Source organism: Hyalella azteca, unplaced genomic scaffold (genome assembly GCF_000764305.2).
Source record: "Hyalella azteca isolate HAZT.00-mixed unplaced genomic scaffold, Hazt_2.0.2 contig16209, whole genome shotgun sequence".
Lineage (NCBI taxonomy): Eukaryota > Metazoa > Arthropoda > Malacostraca > Amphipoda > Hyalellidae > Hyalella > Hyalella azteca.
The window spans coordinates 85328-106570 of NW_025946036.1; the positions used below are offsets into that span (position 1 = coordinate 85328).

Below are 21243 nucleotides of genomic sequence, written 5' to 3' on the forward strand. Positions count from 1 at the left end.
GACCTAGGACAGTTAGCCTTCATGACATAACATTTTTTTTTTCGAAACTAAAAAATCCAATGAATTAAAAAAAAACGTGTAGAGTTGAAGTTGTGCGTCATTTTATTGAATTAGTCTTTCTTTATAAAATATAATCATGAATCGTGACTTGTGAGCGTTATGACCGATCCAAATAACTGAATAAAGAAATTTTGTTTTATATATAAATTTGATGTGTATAAATCGCAGCGACTGACCTCTAAAGTTATGTACTCGATGTGCATGTATTGCATGGCAGGATGTGATCATTAGCGAGATAGCGGCAATTTGTAAACTATTATCTAATATAAATAAAAACTTTACGAATGCAGAGGTACGCAAATTATGCGAAGAGACCTCGACGTTCAGAAGTTAAGAGTTCTCGTCCTCGCGTATCGACCGCTTAAACTCACGAAATCTCCTCCTGCACGAATGAGCCATCAAATGCCAGTTGATGTATCGTCCTCGATGTTACTGAGATAAAAGAAACTTTCAACGGCCAAGGGCACGTGCGTTAAAAGTGACCTGCGGCCATAGGCTCATTTGTCGATTTATCGACCAAGCATCGCTCGAGGGCATTCAATTCTTCTGCCTCCCAACCGTCGTTGTCGTACGAGGTCTCCCGCCGATCTTTCCTCTTAGAAGACGACACTCAATTATTCTCTTCCACTCCCAAGCTACTGCCTGGAGATTGATTCGTTCTAATGCATCAGTCTCTGCAGCTGGTGCCAGACTTTGCTGGCTCGCTGCATGCAATTCAGGCGACTGTATATAAATTGTAGCGAATGAACTCCAAACTGAACGTATTTTACGCCCACTACATCAAGGAGATCTGAAAGGTCCTAGGAAGTTGAAATATAAATTGTCAAGTTTAGGCTTCGGCTGTCTCTCTGGTGAGAATTTGTTTAAGTTCATTTATAAGGCAAAACAGCTGATGTTGGAATATATATCAAGTATTAAATCATTTACGTTCGTAGGGCTCAATTCTTACGGATCAAACTTGCAGCCAAGATTGCATTGGCTGCTATAATTTTTCCATGAATAAGGTTATTGACGAAATAAGTTTGGTGAGAACTTCAGCGATGCGATGACTTGTGGGATTCTGCCGTGAAACTTTCCAGAATGATCTTCCACCCAGTCCATTGTCGCTCTTTCCATGTAAGTCCAAGTTAATTCTACGTCCATCAAGTGCATGAATATAGATAGTCAAGATCTCTTAATATTATGTTTATTCACACCAGCAGAATATTCGTAGAAGTTCTATTCTGTACTGGCAGTTCGCGTGGAAACTGTATCACGCTTGCCTGAACCTAGTGTTGGGCCTCTGATAAATTTGACTGCGCTGCAGCTGGCAATATACAGACTGGTCTCAGAATTTCAGACTGTTCGTTTAATTTGTTAGGGACATGTGCACGTGAAGTTTCTTCTACTAAATCTAAATAATTTTGCAATAATTGAAATTATTTTAAATGCTTAAATGAAGAAAATATATGGGTTTATATCACTTTCTGGCCGTGCTCGTTGACCCTTGATCTTCCATGATCATCTTTGCGTCTTCTTCTTGAGTCACAAGGCAACTCCTGAGAGTTTTTAGTAGCTTTTAGTTTTTGCTATTATAAATCTTTTGATAATATATAACAATATTATTCCGTCGGGAGTTTCGGTCCTATTTCTGATTTATCTCTTATCCGATGGCTAAACGATCACTATGTGCCCAAAACAAATCGCTCGGAATCATTTCGCTATTTGTTAGCTAACTTCAACTTGTGCGTTATAAGTATAATTGTAGTTGCATTATTTTGAGCTATTATTAAGGGCACTAAATTTATGGAATTAATCATCTCAATTCACTGCTTGGGAGTTTAAAAACTCATTTTCAGGTTTCTCCATCAGAATGACCGTACAGCCGTATGTCTTTTGGCATAAAAAAAACGTTAAAACAACCTTGATCTTGTTTTGGTTCAATTCAACTCTAAGCCAGACAAATTTGGAAAACCCAAGCTTACGAGTAAGCGCATGTAAATTGACAACGCCAAATTTTCTCGGTAAAAATTAGCGGAATCTGCTCTTGAATGTAATTTGCACTGTCTTTTACATAACGAATGGTGGCATTTGAGACGCGCCCATTCGGAGGACGCTATCTTTTCCCTCAACTCAATTCCATCGCTATCTGTTTGGCAGACAATTGAAAACTCGGCAACAGCGCCCAATAAAGCCGTGCATGTTAGAGTTGGTGACACGACTGTCCTCCGGAGACCGCCACTTTAATGGGAAATGAAAGGTAGCGTCCGACGCCGGCGCTTGATAGCGCAGCGACCGTCCTCGATTTAATGAAGTCTGTGCGAGACGTGTGCTTCCTGTGATGTTATAAGCCTGGGATAATTAATAAGGCAGCGGTAGATAGCAACATTATTGATGAATTATTGTGTCCTAATAAAAAGCTAATTATATAGTCTCCTGCTGCACTGAAAATTGGTAAGTGATGCAGCAATAGATTAGGAACTGAGATCAAGTTATCCAGAAGTTTTCTAAGAGTTGACTTTTTTTCATCTCCAGTTCCCTCGACTAAAACTATAATTTTGAAATGGTGTGTTCAGGTGTTTTCTCACGCTTAATATACACATCCTGTCGCTTTTAGCAACTCTAATTAATGCTGCATGCATGACTCGGCAAATAAAGTTGCGTTCATAAACCCATGTTCGATATCGTGCATTACCCTACTACGAATACACACATCTTCAGATTTTTCTGATTTCAATTAATGTAGGTGCCAGTTTCTTTTCTATAAACTCAATACAAGAGTTGATTTCACTTATTAAATATCATTAAACCTAACATGCATTTCTAAGTGAGCAAATTATTTTGATTGAAAAACGGAGCCATTAGTTGGATCTGAGCGCTCAAATTTTGCTCAGTTAGACCGTTGTTATTTTTCTCAAAAATCAAGTCTCAGCTCAGTACTTCCCTTCAAATTCTACCTCGCCGGACTTCAGGAACACACCCGGTGATTAAGACAACCATTGAGACAACTCAGCCTGAAATGCATGGAAATTGTCTATGTTGCTGTGATTACCACTCTGCGCTCCCCTCATCTTTCCTCGGCCCTATAGGCAACTTTGAACTCGGCCATTCATCTCACTGTAGTTGCAGCCCTGTCATTTGTTGCTCAGTTAAGACCTGCTACTGTGTATACGAGCGCTTCCGTGAAACTATATGTTGCTCTGCGTCTGATGGTAACTTGTATGCATATCATGAGATACGAGCTATCTTGATGGGTTCTGACGTTATTGAGAACTCTGATGTTTAGTGGAAAGAACTCTGATTGAGAACTCTGATGTTCACGTTGTTGATTATTGTCTGCTACTGAAAATGACAATTTTAGGAATTTGATCGTCATACGAAGGACTATTGACCTCTCATTGTTACTTATTACCAGGTGTTGCCTGATCATGTGTTAGTCGGTATGTAATGAACTCGTTGCAAAACAGTGGACAAATTTATATAGAATAGAATAGAAGTGTCGGCGTTGAAGAAATAGGCCCATGGCCTGTTGCCGATTCTTGAACTTTTCGTGACTTGATTCACAAGGGATCCGGCCTTTGGAACCCGATCTTTCCATAGCTGACGATTGATTGAGATAGCTGCTGGACTTAATGCCTGGTCCGTAATTTGCTAGGCATTTTAAGACTGAACATATGCTCCTGTATAGCTTCGTCTAGTCTGTTTTTGAAGGCGTTCGTACTCGGAGCGTCAACGATGCTATCAGGGAGGCTGTTCCACATGTCGGTGACTCGAAGCGAGAAGAAATGTTAGCTCCGTTTGTTATGAAGGCAGATGTCATGCGACTAATTCAAATGCTATGATACTTTCACTTATGCAGTTTCTTCACTCAAAAATACAATGCAACAATATTTGCCACTACATGAGAAGTAAATGATTTGAACATTTCTGCGTATTAAATTTTTGCAGCAGTTGTTATACTCGTAGATCGATTAAGATTGCTATGTTTGTTGAAAATTAATATTACCAACTAAAACGTTTGGGCCTAGGATATCATCCGATTCCTTTGTACTGTTAATTGTTCTCATGTTGTTGTTAATTGTTCTCATTTTCCGTAGCTCAGTGCTTGGCCATGATGCATGGTTTCTCGATCATTTTCACATTACCTGCATTTTTGATTGCATATTCTGCACAAACAGCAATATCATGCCGATGATAGGAATTTATTAAAAAACTCTTTTAAGCTTGTGGCGTTTCTGAAGAATTGAATGTTACATAAACGTAAGTACAACAAACGTTTAAAATTCGTTGAAAAGATTTTTATCGTTGCAGGTAATGGACAAAATTTTCAAGCTAATTTTGTAAATAATTAATGTAAAATTTTGTATATAGAACCCATAATAATGTGGCGTAAGGGTCTTGACTCTTAATGGTCCAGCCTTTAGAGGAGTACTCCTAAATTATTTCGAAACATTATCCTAAGATTTTGTCCTTTTTAAAATTTATTAACCAGTTTGTATAATCATCCATGTGGAGAAGTTGAATTACTGGCTAACGAATATTGACCACTGAATCTAACTGAAAATTCTTTTAATTAACTACCCGGAATGCATGGACTTAAAATTAAAATTAAAACCGGATTGCATATGGTACCAGTAAAGCCAGGAATTTAAATCACACGAGGGCAGAGTGAGGGCTGGGGTACAACTTTGAATGCAAGGACTTAAAATTAAAATTAAAACCGGAATGCAAGTTACAAGTAAAGACATGAATTTAAATCACACGAGGGCAGAGTGAGGGCTGGGGTACAACCCTGAATACATGGACTTAAAATTAAAATTAAAACCGGAATGCAAGTTACAAGTAAAGACATGAATTTAAATCACACGAGGGCAGTGTGAGGGCTGGGGTACAAGGGTATTGTGGGGCAGAGGGTGGCGTCATTATCGTGTCACGCAACTCACGACGAGGTAACGAGTTCCCCTCACGCTAGTGGGGGTGCGGTGAGGAGGTCCATCAGTAGGAGTCCGTTTTAAATTAGGCTCTGTGTGCCAGAGCCTCGTCACGACAGCGGCACACGATGGCAGCGAAGCGTACAAAGTCTAAAAGCATTAGCTCCGTAGTTTATTTCCAGCTTGCCCATGATGAGAAATCTTTTGTTGATGTACGTCGTATACACGCACACGAAACGAAATCGTTGTTTGATGTTTAGCATACACACGAAACGAAATCGTTGTTTGATGTTTAGCGTACACACGAAACGAAATCGTCGTTTGATGTTTAGCGTACACACGAAACGAAATCGTTGTTTGATGTTCAGCGTACACACGAAACGAAATAGTTGTTTGATGTTCGGCATAGACATAAAAATAATCACTAGTTGATGTTCAGCTTTCGTTGATGAAACGAAATTGTTGTTTGATGTTCAGCATACACATAAAAGAAATCACTCGTTGATGTTCAGCTTTCGTTGATGAAACGAAATCATTTTCTGATGCCCAGCTTGAACACAAAACGATTTTTTTTGTCTGAAGGTCTTTTTAAAGTTCAAGGTCATGATTTCAGAGTCATGTTGTATACAAGGAGTAGGATCAGTTGTAAATGGTGGCTAAAGTCGGAATTTTCGGCTTCGTTATCTTAATACTGTCTCTTATACACATCTAGATGTGTATAAGAGACAGGAACACACCCGGTGATTAAGACAACCATTGAGACAACTCAGCCTGAAATGCATGGAAATTGTCTATGTTGCTGTGATTACCACTCTGCGCTCCCCTCATCTTTCCTCGGCCCTATAGGCAACTTTGAACTCGGCCATTCATCTCACTGTAGTTACAGCCCTGTCATTTGTTGCTCAGTTAAGACCTGCTACTGTGTATACGAGCGCTTCCGTGAAACTATATGTTGCTCTGCGTCTGATGGTAACTTGTANGTGCATCCATTGCGAAAAAATTCATCTTCATACGGCCAGGAGGCCGAATGTTTTTCTTGAATGCCGATCGATCTTTTATCAACAATCCGAACTCTCTTCGTTAATTTTTTCTTCATCTTTATACGGCCAGATGCCGAAGGTTTTTCTTGAATGCCGATCGATCTTTTATCAACAATGCGAACTCTCTTCGTTAAATTTTTTCTTCATCTTCATACGGCCAGATGCCGAATGTTTTTCTTGAATGCTGATCGATCTTTTATCAACAATCCGAACTCTCTTCGTTAAATTCTTTCTTCTTCGTCTTTTTGTCTCTCGCGTGCCTTTGTGCTCTCTTCATGCATCCATCTTCTTTCAACTACTCTAGCACTCCGGCCCCTCCTCCACTCACTCCCCTTATGGCCCTCCACTCCTTTCGTCCCTCCCCCATGACCCTAAAAGGCGACGCCGCGTCTCTCTCTTCCTCTATGTCAGGGTTGCTCTTTAATCGCTCCTCTATGTCAGAGCTGCTCTTTAATCGCCCCCTCTATATCAGGGCTGCTCTTTAATCGCTCCTCTATGTCAGGGCTGCTCTTTAATCGCTCCTCTATGTCAGGGCTGCTCTTTAATCGCTCCTCTATGTCAGGGCTGCTCTTTAATCGCCCCCTCTATATCAGGACTGCTCTTTAATCGCTCCTCTATGTCAGGGCTGCTCTTTAATCGCTCTTCTATATCAGAGCTGCTCTTTAATCGCTTTCTTCAACGTATGTCAGGATTTTCAGACCCATTATCTTAATAACTTGATCTAATTAAACTAAGTTGATTTAAATCAAGTCATAAATCTAACGAACTAACTAACTCATAAATCTAACTTGATGCCTTATGACTTATTTGTTAAAGTGTGATTTTTACGTGGTTGTTTACTTCTTTTTCACCTTGGATCAGTGTCGCACACTGACATAAAAAAATTCAAATTAAAATAACTTTTGTACCTTTAAACTACTCGATTATAGGCTTTGATTGTTTAGCTAGTTACAATCGATGTCTGTATTTTATAGTTATTGCATGGTGTTTATTTGTCTGTGTAGGTAATCTGCCTGTTTGTCTTTGTCGTCTTGATGGATCGTTCGTTATACGCATAAAAATTCTATTCGTATTCTAGATACATGCATAAATAATTTGTAAGACTTTCAGCATTCCAGATATCACCTACCGTTCTCTTTACAATGTGCGTGCTTGATTTGAATGTTATCAAGCTATGCGATCCGTAAATACAAAATAGTAAAATATTTTTCGGAAATTCTACTGATACGACAAAATTCACTAACGACAAATTTTCAATTTAAAATATGCTATTTAAAATAAAGAATCGAATATTAGTAGATATTAAAATTACAAATCAAAACCAGATTTGTATTTTTTCTATCAAAGAAATTATGCAAGTATATCGTACCTGCTTGTGAGGTATTTGGATGCATGATAAAATATTGCCGGTCCAATTTTACTGTAATGCTAGAGAATAATTTTTATACAAGCTAACAAGTCTTGCATCAAGGATACAGTTTAAGTTAAGCGGGGCTCTGAACTAAAGCACATTTGTTGTATTCAGGTTGGAAGGAAAGCTGTGATTGTCAAAACCATTGTTTTTAGCGCATTTTCTCATTTATGGAAAAAAGGCGCTATATTGTGCTCGTCATGTCCATCCGTCTGTCTGTCCGTCCGTGACTTCATTATTTCGTCGACAGGAAAAATGCGCGCTCTGTCACTCACTGCAGTGAGTACCGAGTTGTATTTTTATCTAATCTCTTTCTCTGCATGAAATTATGCCAATTATTGCAATTTATAAATGTGAGTAGAGGGCTACAATATGGCGTGAGTTCTAATCATCAAAAAACAGGCGATATTGGGGCTGTCATTGTGAGGTATCGATGGTTATGTACTGTACTTCTTTTACGTGTGTACGAATGTCAGAAATGACGATTGACGTAAGTCTTGTGTCAGAATTTAGTTGTGTGTAGAATAAGCGCTCGTCCAGTCTTAAATGCTTTCTTCTTACACAAGGTATAGAAGAAATGGAAGAAACTTTAGATGATTTTTCATTGCAGTTCGGGGAAAATATCGCTTAAAGCTGGAATTGGAAAATAAAAGATATCCATTTCCCATCGTTTGTGTGTATGCACTCGGTGTAAGATATAAATAGGCTCTTATTAAATGTCCCCTTGATGTCACTAATTGCTGTTATTTTGATGTTGCAGCACCAAGGAGCAGTCCAGGCTTTGGTGAGACTCTGCATGTTTTATGCATTTTTAAAACTCATCTTAATGCATCTCTTATTTCTTAAATAATGCTTTGACGTTTTTCTAACTAATTTCAGATGTTTTAACACCTCTGCCTGTGCCATCGTTTGATGAGGATTCGTTTTCGCTTTGATGCTTCAGCGGTTTGATGCGACAGACTTGAATGCCTGGTGCGATGGTTAACAGCTGAGCTTACACATGCCTCTCGGTCTCAGTCTTGCATGTTGCCTTTACATTCATTTGATGTTGCAGAGATTTTTTAAAATTGGCAATTTTCACCTTTTAAGACATACGGTTTTCATTCTTTATTATTAATATAAAATTTGTAACAAACATACACATTCTTGTATTGCATTATTTATATTAATATTTTAAACAACAATCCAACACAAATTTGCGCAATTGTTATGACCATTTTTAGCTTCTTAAAAGAAACTTTATTCAAAACAAAATTTGAAGCCCAATTTCAGCGGACATACTGTGTGCTTGATATTTATCGTAACGATTAATTTTTAATTAAATTCAGCTTATTTTGCTTGTTATTCTTAGAAACTTTATATCAAGTAGCTACACTTCCAGAATTTCTCATAAATCCATGGATTTAAATTATTTAATGTCATTTATACACATTTCTGAATTCATTTCTAAGTATAGTTTTCCCGTGTTTATTCAATTTTGCTCTCAGTTCGTAAGAACATTTGGGTTAATTTTTACGATAAATATTGATCACCTTGCATTCTTACGCGGAAATTAGAAAGTATCCTGAAAATTACAAATCCGGACCTATACTTTTAAAAAAAGTTAAGAGATCTTAAGTTCATCAGCCAATCATTGACGGCCTTTCGCGCAAAATCCACCAATCATCGACAAGAAAATAGAGCGTAAGTACTTACGTTCACTTAGCGAGTTTTGAAAGTATGGTCCCATGTCTCTTGCTCGTGAGCTAACCTTGCTTATATACGAACCTCAATTGATATACTCGGCAACAAAACTTCTTGCCTTTTTAGCGAAACGTCGAACTGCATTGAATTCCAATCGACCTTTGATCCATACTCCACACTGCATTAATTCATCATTTGCTTTGATTTTGATTCTATTAGCTTTGTAATATGAGTTCTATAAAATGTTTTTGTTCTCGCTAAGTACATGTGATTATGATGAGAAATATTTTGGGCATAAGAACATAAACTGAATGATGATGATTGTAATGACGAACAAAGATTTCAGTCACGCTAGTGAAGTGAATACTTGCTGTTATGTTGTAAAGATTTGATATTGCGAAGTGAATACTTGCTGATGTATTGTAAAGGTATGATGTTGTTAAGTGAATAATTGCAGTTATGTTGTGAATACAGGATGTTAGGTTGTGAAGATATAATGTTTTGTGCTGAATACAGGGTGTTGTGTTAGGCAGACATGATGTTGTGTTGTACAGAAATGATGTTGTGTTGTACAGAAATGATGCTGGGTTGTGAAGATATGATGTTTTCTATGAATTTCTGAACTTATGTTGTGAAGACATGATGTTATGCACATTTTGCAATGTAAGCTTCTATGCACTCCTCGCTTTATCACCCTAGTTGATTTATTTTGCAAATTTGATCCACATATTTTTATTGGCTGATTCAAACCTGCGTTCGTTCCTTAAATAGGTAGCGGGCGCTACCGCTACAATTGCTTAAATGTAGCGCCGCTACCGCTACATGTAGCGCGCTACTGCCCACCTCTGTTGATAATGATATTATTTGGTTTCCTTTCGAGTGGATTTAAATTGTGTATGCCTTGATTTAGGCATTTCTCAATCGAGGGAATTGAATTTCCTGTTGGACTGCCTGCTCAGTTTAAAATGATCATTTTCAAATTGAATCTTATTTAAAAAAAATGATTGAAATCTACTGAAGAAGATTTGCATCTTAGCCGGCTTTGTTTAACCGATTACACGTTAATGCCTCGCTGCTAATTTGGCTCGTAGTAATTTTACTTAGAATTTTAGTTTGCAAGCTTTTTTTCCTAAATTTCGAGTTTTCAGATTTATGGCACTTTTTTACAGTACTGCTGTAAAAATTGCTTCAAGAACAGTCAACTTGAGTATAAGAAAGTGTTTTTGTTTAATGTTAGATGTAAGCATGTTTCCGCAGTCGGAAAATTTTAAAAAAGATAATGAAAATCTTTATAAATTTTTATTGACGCTGAATTATTATTCGGCCCCAGACCCTCATCGCAAGGTAGCATTTTACGCTCCAATTTTATTCTGTATTATTGCATAATTCACAAAACTGCACGGGTCGTGAGAATTTCACTTGTTTCATTCTGGTTGTAAGAGGGTTTTCAGCTGTGCATTGAGTCGAATAAAGTTGCATTGTGGCCACCAATTTGCACAACCCTACTCAGTTACATTGTCGGTGTTCACAAAAATAATACAAAAATCTTCGCTCAACATTAAAAAAAGATCATTTTAAGATCTTTTTAAAAATTCTTCGTAATATTTTCATCTAATCCACGGATTTAGCTTCAACATTTTTAAATTCAAGAAATTACGCAAATTTATCATACACAGTATTCTTTATCACAAAGGTTATGTATTCAGAATAAAAATTTGATAAGCAACTTAGCAAAGATCGCTAAATTCTCAGCCAATGCAACAGCGATTCTTTCGACTCCCGACAAAGACTACGGCAGCGCGTTTGTCAATACACTGAGGCTCTAGTGGTCGGGCGGCGAGCTAAAAAAGACATTTAACAGCGTCGTGCATCATGTTTTGTTATCGGCGGCCGGTAACGCGAGCAGTGAATGGCACTGTAACTTGTCTGACATCTCCATCATTCTCTGTGCAGCTCGAGGATTTAACTTCTGGATCGCGGATTTAACTCCTGTTTTGGTGCTTGAATCCAACGTACAACTCCGCTGAATGTTTCGTATTATCTTTTTGAACATTTGTGTTGCATGTGTCATTTCACTCATTTGCGTTGTGAAATGTTTGGGGTTTTAAGTATTTTGTGATCTACAACGAGGTTCAGCTGTTTATATCATGACAAAATGATTTAATTCATCTCTACTGTTAATTGGCGTATTTACGCAGTTGCCAAAGAAGCTTAGAACAGTTTTCAACGTCGACCGTTGTAGCTTGCTCGAAATTATTCTATATTTGAACATTGCAATATTCTTTATATTGCATATCGTTTCCCAAACTTAAATAGTTTTGTCATTATTTTAAATTTTGTATTCATTCTCACCAACAAACAATTTTGTCCTCGTACTCTTTCCCTCNTATTGTAAGTACTTCTGGAGTTATTCTTAAATTATGTGGTTTCGAAATTGTGAATTCTTAAGGCGCATAATATATTCCTTATTCCCATGTCCTGATTTTCTTCCGTGTGCAAAATAATCAAGTCAAGCCGAATATCGTAGCCAGCGCACCACGCAATATATAGTCGGACAGGTCTTAAGATTTTTGGTGCGTACTTCCTCGATTACTCGAGAAATATTAAGGCAGAAGCTCTTGCATTGCTCAGCGAGACGTACGACGAAGAGAACACGAGAGCTTCGTGAAGCTCGGCACCCTGGCAGCTTTACTGCCGAAGCGCTGCGATTTACGGCTAGGCTGGGAGCCGGCGGGAATCTACCCTTACAAAATTTAGAGTCGCCCCAGCTTCTGGTAATCCAAATCAGAAGCTGTCGCGTCTGTGAATTTTCACTGGGTAGGAGGGGGCGGCACCGCGGCAGCTATCTTGGTTCTACTTTACAATCATCGCTCTTATTATTGATATTCGTATCTACGACAAAATTCTTTCGTAACACATGACATCAAATGAAGTTTTTTTTCCTACTTACAGCTCGCGTGATGTACCTTGTGCTTTAGTACTGCTACTGGTCAGATATTGAATTAATTTTCCAGTTCTACATTAGTTCTATTTCCTTCACATTGCTTCGCTAAGTAACCTTATTAGCTCTAGGCATCATATAAGATTGTCCACGATCTTCTGTTGTTTCACATCAAATCACGCACTCCTTTAACGTGAGTTTTCCCAGTGACAATAATACTTATTATTTGTATTGCAGCATGGCACTGGCCCGCCGGGTGCTCCAGGGGCCATGCCGGGCCCTGGGGCCTTGCCTGGCCCCGGTTTGCCTGGCCTGGCTATAGCCACCGGATCCAGCATCCGGAGGCCATCAACAGCAGCCCCAGTAATCCACTCGGGCTCCAAGTTCCGGCACGGTCTCCTGCAGCTCATGATCCACACGATAGACCCCCTCCACGATGGTAATGTGGATGGTAAAGAAGGGGGTAATGTCACACACTCATCTCAGTCACGTACTGTTCGTCTCTTGGTGTTGTAGTGCTACGGTTGCGTGTAGCTGATTTCTTTTGATGGCAAAGCAGCGGTACTTCATGGCCACGAAATGTTCTCCTTGCAGTCCAGACTCGTGTACATTGCGCGCGCAATGCTCTGCCATGGGAAATTCTTCGCTTCTATTTATTTCTCTCCAAGGCGCGAGGTTAGGTAGTTTCTCGCTGTTGTGATGGCCTTATGAACCCGGTTTTGCTTTGGGATCTTGTACCACAGATTGAATTCAAGATAAAACTTAAAAAATTTCTTATCGCTGTCGGTGTTGCGAGGTTCTACGTTTTGTGATTATGAGTTTGTTATCTACACTATAAATTCTAAACTTTTGCCTGAATATGTAAATATGAATGTATATGTTTTGCTTTAATATGTACATGTAACTATAAATTAACCGCATTAATGAAGAAATCCTTTACTGTAAGATTTTGATCATCATCTGGTGTAATTTCAACTATGTTGTTCGAAGTAAATCTTCGTTCTCCTACTTTGAACTAAAAAATTAAAACGGAACAGAAACGATTTATTTTTCGTATATAGTTAAATTTGTGTGATTTGTTAACCCGTATATAATTAATTATAACTTGCACGTAATCATTTTGTAAGCGTTCCAGGCTAGCGTTCCCGGTGAAAAACTTTGAATAACCAGAAGGTGCCAGCGTTTTGACGGTCAACTATGTACAAGACTATAATTTTAACATAAGCTTACAGCGCCACGATGTCTGAGATTTGTCAGGATTGAGCCTCGCCTTCTGCGGGTACTTGACATGAGCTGTCTGATGTAAGCAGATATGAATAGAGGTTTTGTCATTAAATGCAGCTGCTCTTCAGTGGAATGAATGTTTACCTCGACCGAATGAGGCTCGATGTGTCATACTTCGATGAAAGTTTTCTTCCTCCTTTTTTATCCGCCTTTGAATCTTATGCAAACCGTTTGAAAATCGTTTGCTGATTGGCGTGAGCTTTGTCCTATATAGCGTGTCATATTTTCCATTTATTGCTATGTTCGTCTCACTTAAATCTATAACTTTTGTTTTTCAGTTAAAATCTATTTCTCGTCCATGTTGAGTCTGCTTTGGAAGTTTGCGTGAAAGAGCTGAAAGTCATTTTCGTCAAACCTATTGTAAGTACTTCTGGAGTTATTCTTAAATTATGTGGTTTCGAAATTGTGAATTCTTAAGGCGCATAATATATTCCTTATTCCCATGTCCTGATTTTCTTCCGTGTGCAAAATAATCAAGTCAAGCCGAATATCGTAGCCAGCGCACCACGCAATATATAGTCGGACAGGTCTTAAGATTTTTGGTGCGTACTTCCTCGATTACTCGAGAAATATTAAGGCAGAAGCTCTTGCATTGCTCAGCGAGACGTACGACGAAGAGAACACGAGAGCTTCGTGAAGCTCGGCATAGTGTTGATACTTTAGTGTTGATACTGTAGTGTTGATACTGTAGTGTTGATACTTTAGTGTTGATACTTTAGTGTTGATGCTGTAGTGTTGATACTGTAGTGTTGATACTTTTGTGTTGATACTTTAGTGTTGATACTTCAGTGTTGATACTTTAGTGTTGATACTTAGTGTTGCTACTTTAGTGTTGATACTTCAGTGTTGATACATTAGTGTTGATACTTTAGTGTTGATACTGTATTGTTTAAACTTTAGTGTTGACACTTCAATGTTGACACTTTAATGTTGACACATTACTGTTTGAACTTAAGTTTGATACTTGAGTGTTGATACTTGAGTGTTGATACATGAGTGTTGATACTTTAGTGTTGATACTTCAGTGTTGATACTTTAGTGTTGTTTCTTCAGTGTTGATACTTGAGTGTTGATACTTTAGTGCTGGTAATTCCATATCCTGCCCTCACATCGCTAATCTTCGCCTGCCGTCCTGTAACTGTCAAGCTTAATATATTCCCTTCCTCTGTTGACCTCCGCTTTTAGTCTAATATGTCTCGTGTTTCTTATGTTGCCCTAGAATCTAATGCCTACCCTCATATTTTGTATTGCAACTTTTTGGCAATGCATACAAATTTGCATGCTATATATCATATATGCATGGAATTGTTGCTTTAAGATTGACTGTGCAACAAAGTGACGATTGAAAGCTATTAGGAGATTGGGGTTGAAACGTCATTGACAATCAGTGGTATAATAGCTGCCTAAAAATTGAATTTTGTGCTTTGAACCTCAATGAGAAATTCTGACTACAAATAAATATTTTTCGAAAAATTTAACAAATTCAATATACCTCCGAATATCAAAACAATTACGCTACCTGCACTATAATTATTGAGGTAACATATTGTTCTATTTGGTGCCGCATCTGCATTTTTCGTTTTATTACACGTTGTATTGGCGCAATAATATTTTATTACTTTGGCACAGTTTTTAATTTTATCTTAGGTGTTGTCATTTGGAATAATAAGGAATATTTTCATCAATTTAGGACGGAGCATACATTTGAACTCCAGTTTCAATCAAATTTTGAACTTCAATTAAGCTGCGAGGCAACGTTGCCTATACATGAAAGTTTTTCCAAGTGTTAGTCTTAACTCAAGCTTTAAAAAGGCTTCGTTTACTGGTGCTGAAAGTTAGATATTTTGTTTGCTGGTGCTAAAAGTTAGGTATTTTGTTTGCTGGTGCGAAAAGTTACGTATTTTGTTTGCTGTGACTGGAAGTTACCGCGGAGAGGATTCTTGCTGCTTTTAAAGCCGTCAGCCTGAGAGACTGCTATATACCATCCTACCCTCCTGTTCTCCCTCACACAAAACAAAAACGCTCACCGACATCAGCGCCGGAAAGCGATAACTGCCACAAGTTTTCAGGCCCTTCAACGGCTCTCTTGGCACCGCCAAGAGCTCGAACGTAAAAAAAAATTCGCTGCGCTTGTCTTGCTAATTTTTTAGTAGTTTCTAAACGATAATTTTCTATTCATTTCCTCGATACAAGCTGCAATGAAGCCGATACTGCATAAATGAACTATTTCAATCCAAAACCAATTTTTTNAAATTCGCTAAGTAAATGTAAGTACTTACGCTCTATTTTCTTGTCTATGATTGGTGGATTTTGCTTGAAAGGCGGTCAATGATTGGCTGATGAACTTACGATCTCTCAACTTTTTTTGAAAGTATGGGCCCAGTTCACTTCCTACTATCCAGTTCATGCTTCATCATAAGTGACCGCATGGCAAGCCTTCACACGTCGCTTAAGTCTTGTTTGGCCCTGGAGAGCTCAGTGCGATCACTGCGTCCAATAAATGTCGAGGTCTCAGAACTTCGCTGGCGCGTTGGCGGCACTCAAGAAAACTTGTGTTGCTGCACGCCTTCTGTTCAAAAGCTTGTTTATAAAATAGGATAAACTTCTGGTTTGAGCTTTCTGTGAGCAATACTCTAATGAGACCAACTTGTATGATTTACAACATCTCTTTGGTAACTAAAGTTTTCGTCTTGGGCTAGGGGTGGCTGAGGGCTAGATTGTAATGAACAGCCTTGTGGTCTATTCTTTGGTCTCTTTAAAATTGGAGAAATTTGGTATCAAGTTAGCGTGTTAGCTTATAATTGGTCGTACCGGATATTCCGGAGTTTTTTGTAGCACGAAATGGTACTAATGCAAATTTTACATTCGTCTATTCTACCATTAAATGTGGAGGGCCTCTTAATAATTGTATGTGAGACATAATTCGTACCGAAAAGATTTACATTAATGCCATTGAAAAAACTGATTGCATTTCAGCTGTGAAATGTTCAAGTGACGTCTTTTAAGTAATTTTTTTGCAATAAACTTCCGATTTGGTCATTATATTACGGTAATTAAAAAAAAGTTTCCAAATGCCTTCAGCCAATTTTCGTTGAACCCATTCACAAGATTTACAATCCTACGTTCAGAATCGTCCTCTCATCTAAAACACATCACATTTCTTAGGGGTGAACATTTTTAGCGCATTTTCTCATTCATGGAAAAAATGCACTATTGTGCTCGCCATGTCCGTCCGTCTGTCTGCCCCGTCTGTCTGTCTGTACGTCCGTGACTTCACGTTTTCGTCGACGAGAAAATGCGCTCTCTGTCACTCACTGCAGTGAGTACTGAGTTATATTTTTTAAAATTCTTGCTTGCATTGCACGAGGCTGCTCGGTTTATACAAGGCTTGGCCGTGTTAAGCCTCGTCACATCAAGATTCTGTCGGCGAGGTTCAGACCTGCCATTGTTCAGGGGCTTTGTCGTGCGGCAGTCCTGCTAACTCTAGTAGCGGTCATCGTAAAAATTCGATTGATGGTCATATGTTCCTGGATTCTGGTAGAGAATCTGAGAAGTAGTTGAAAGGCAAAAAAATTCTTTTAGGTATCTTGAAAAAAAAATAATAATAAAATTTAAAATATTTAACCTCTATGAGAAGTAGTTGAAAGGTGGTCTTGATGGCCTCGAAAAATTCTTTAGGTATCTTGTCATCAACTTTGTTGGTCTCGATCTTAGGAAAAAGTTGAAGAGCTTCAGCCCAAATGTTTATTCTACATCAACATTTGCTGGCGCGATTCAAATTCATACATGCCGTGGTTAGTTTAGTATGTCATCTTTGCATTATATTTGCGTCTTAACATATGATAAGTCTGCAAGATCAGCTTCAATTAACCAACAGGGAAGTCGATATATTTCTTTCAAAATCTTACTTATTGATGGTGTTTGTTTCTTATTCTGGTGGTGCCTTGATACTGCTTCAAAACACAAAATTTTCTTAGACAATCGTAAATTTTCCCCCACTGCTTCGCATATTCGTCTGTCCCCTGCACATGCTTAACGTTGCATTCATGTTTGACTCAATTTTGCTTGCGTCAGAAGAGTTTAAAAGCTCTATTTTACGGCACTGTTTTTTATTATTGTAACGATTTATGAATTGTTAGTGGATTGCTGTTCACTTGATTTTATTATTTCCGCTTCTTGGCTCTAAGTTCCACTGAAAAGTTTGCGACTTTAACAAAACCTACGCCACTTTTAATTTTCTTTCTCGCATCAAATACTGCAGCAACATTTTCTGTTCTCCTAATCTAACAGCTTGGCAAATAACGTCGAAGTTATGGTTCCGTTGTGCCATGCATTGATGTTATTGATGTGGCTTCATATGCTTTTGTTAGCTGGCTTATAATCGTTTCTAGTCATAGTTCTAGCACGTAAGTCTAGCCAATATGGCGACACCGTTCCTCTCTCCTAGAGGGAAACTTGTCCAGGACGTGACGGTCAATAATAATTTCACAAAGCTTTTATTATGTTAACTAAAAAGCTATGTGTTAGCTTTTGAATATGCCAAATATTTCCTAACACGTATTGCAGTGAAGAGCCTTGCTGAGCACTCTTATCAGTCAACTAATTTGTTACGGTCAATAATAATTTCACAAAGCTTTTATTATGTTAACTAAAAAGCTATGTGTTAGCTTTTAAATAAGCCAAACATTTCCTAACACGTATTGCAGTAAAGAGCCATGCTGAGCACTCTTATCAGTCAACTAATTTGTTAGGCTTATGATCGTGATTACAAGCACTATTTTAATTCAACAACTAGTAATATATTCATTTTATGACAGAAATTTTCTTGTTTCAAATTAATGCACTCATTTTGTCTCATTTTTGTATTGCGTTGAAATAGCTTATGCAAACTATTCCAATTTTTACAGACTTTCTAATCAATTTTGGTAATAAAAACAGGTAAAACGACTCCAAGCACAACAAATTGTGAATAAATAGTATAAAGTTACTATAACCGGATGTTAGAAAATATATGAATGGGATGAGCAGTGAGTGATGAAGCAATAATCCACTTTAATTCATAAATTAATTAAAAACGTCATCGTGAAGTTAATTTGTACCGGTACTTCTGTTATTTTTTCACGATACTCAAAAGGAGATCATATCTTAGGTATGCGGTAACTTATAAAAGTTTTTATTTGCTGTTGGAAGGAAAAAAATTACCTTCACTCCTTTCACTTACTTGGAAGCCCACTATACACATGGGATTCCAGGGCTGTTCTTGTCGAGATTCCAGGTTTTTCTGGTGCGCTTGGCTCCTCTCCAGGATATGAATTAATGGCATCTTCTCTGCCCTGTCCTTGCTTACGAGACTTTCGAGGACAAACTCCTGCATCGTAGGAAACCCTTATGGACAAACTCTTGCTATACTTAAAGGAGGAGCCTTGACATAAAGTAGAGTCTATCATGCGTCAATATGGCCCGATGTTGGGCTAACAGTTTAGGTCGGGAACCATGAAAAATTACATCTTCTGTTTCCTGTCAATTGTGAATCGGTTTTGTCCGTATCAGGGTTGTTTTGAAGACAAAAAATTCATCATCGATTACGGATAAATCATTTCTTAGGTTTTTTTATTTCATCCTGGCTGAGGATGTTTCAATGGAAGCGCCAGCTCAGGACATATGTTGTCGTTCGACCGGCATTTCGCTTCATTGGTTACGTTAGTTTATCGATGAATCCATATGGATGAAGAAAATCGTCTGTATTGAATAGAAACTGTATTGAAGAACCGCGTCTAGTCTCTATTTAAAAAGCAGTTGCTGAGCTTCCTCTGAAGCTACAGATATCATAAAAAAATTGATTAACTTTCACATGATTTAAAGCATAATTTTTCGGAGTTTTGATAAAGTGAGGATTTTCCCGAGGTGTTTTTATAGTTTGTTGGGAAGTGTTGGCCATTTTGCCTCCGGTTGAGGGAACTTGTCGAGTTTGCTCAAGTGTCTCTCACTTCAGCGGCACTTGAAAGCGCTCAAGTTATACTGGCCCAGACTCCTGATATTTTAATCGCTCCGAAAAATAAACGTGAAAATTATAGGAATGGATCTGATGAAAACGAAGCTTATGGTGTTTCGGTAAAAGATTTCTTCCACTGATTTTTCCTATGCATACTTGTACTGTGTTTAGGGAACAGTATTTCTCTCTGTACAGTTCTTTTCAAATTTTTAAGAACCGAGTTACCACGAATTTTAAAGCAAATAAACTAGGCAAAAATTTTAATATTTTTTCATGATGAAATTTTTCGGAGTTCGGCTCTTTTCCTTCGAATTCTATCACTTCTATGAAAATATCTCATCTCTTTCAAGCTTCATTTCAAAATGGGTTCAATTTTCGTGGTCCCTATTCTTTTGTGTATTTTTTTCACTGCCAACCTTCCCTCGCCCTTACTTCTGTGTCTTCCCTCTTTGCACTTTTCTCAGCTACCTCTCCGTCTCTCCCGAAAAAACTAGACCGCTGCTAGAGCCATCTCATCCTAAGTCAAGGTTCCCTCGAAGCACCGCCGCAATATCGCGACAAATGAAAAAAAATCGACACTCATTTTGGCACGGTCAGTCAGTCGGCCAAATGGCCGTAACTGCGAAGGTTTTTCTGCGACTGGAATTTCGGTGTTACGGCGTCAAGGATTTTAGACGCGTTAGCACTTAGCAGCGCTTGCAGCACTTCACTGTGGTTTTTGGATTCTTTTCATTTCATATACAGGTTGATGATGTTATGCTATCATTCATCTTTGTTCATCTTCCCCAATATTTTTGTTAAATACAAGTGAATTACTGCGTTATTAGCCTTTCGTTAGAATTTTTCTCACCCTCTCTCTATTGGCGCTTCTCTCGACATTATGCAGAGTTCGTCACAGAATATATTGCTGTAATGTAGCAACTTAGCGGTATTTATTCACACATTGCCTTCAGTAAAGATCAATATGCAGTCAGATTACTTCGCTAAGAAGGTTCTTCGTAATCCCGACAGTGCTGCCGCTGCTCATGTCGCGTTGAACTTCTTATATTCTTATTTGTGGGCAGTAAAAGCCATCTTGAATCTCTTATCACGTCCATGAAGAAGTCAAGTGATGCGCTATTGGTGGAGAACGGATTTATGATGCTGGATCTGCTCTTTATTACGAAGGGAATTACTTTTTTTCATAAGCAGCGTGATTTTTGTGGGGATGCGCATTCCATTACCCGTAGGGCTAGTTAATGTTATGCATATTGTCAATAATAAATCCAGAAAGAGCTTTATTCACTGCTATTCTTGGTCGACGCAAAAAATCGGTGCAAAATAAAGTATGGAAGAGTTAAATTTTTGAAGCTGAAATAAAGTTTTTTTCATCAAACGGCGCGTATTCCTGCTTAAAAAAAATATTTTTCTCGTTTGTTTAATAGTGTGTTAAATTACTGCGAGTTTTGGCGCAATATTGAAGGCGAACATAAATGCAAATGCTAATGACGGCAGCATTTACAGTGGCGTCCTACTTTCGAGTCGTCGTGTTAATTCCGTATGCAAGGACCAACTTATTGGACTCCCTTTAGTAGGCAATGGCACACGAGTATTATCGTCATCATAACGCTTGAGAATTCCAGATTTAATGGACTTTGTTTAATTGTTCGCGTACGGGAAGCTGCTGCACTAGCACTTGCTCGGTATGGGCCACAGCACTGCTGACAATCTGTGATTGACGTCGGGATTGTCCATTGTTTGCGTTTGAGGAACATGTGATTGAATAGAATATCATTCAGTCGTGTGGTAGGCAGAATTTGCTTATTGTTTTGCATAAAACGTCGAATAAACAAACGTTTCTACAATTTTCGAGTCTTTATATCAATGTTTAGTCCAAAAGTGACCATATTGTACCCTTCTATGAATTGCGATGTGAAAATGAG

The 21243-nt window shown here is 38.2% G+C and overlaps 1 protein-coding gene across 1 annotated transcript in view; it reads left to right on the forward strand.

Moving 5' to 3' along the window:
* LOC108680345 (sodium/potassium/calcium exchanger Nckx30C) overlaps positions 1-21243 on the forward strand; it is a 68426-nt gene that overhangs the window by 23292 nt on the left and 23891 nt on the right. The window contains exons 3-4 of the mRNA XM_047884793.1: positions 8182-8205; positions 12283-12484. Coding sequence (XP_047740749.1) covers positions 8182-8205; positions 12283-12484 — 226 coding nt within the window. The remainder of the gene's footprint in view (positions 1-8181; positions 8206-12282; positions 12485-21243) is intronic.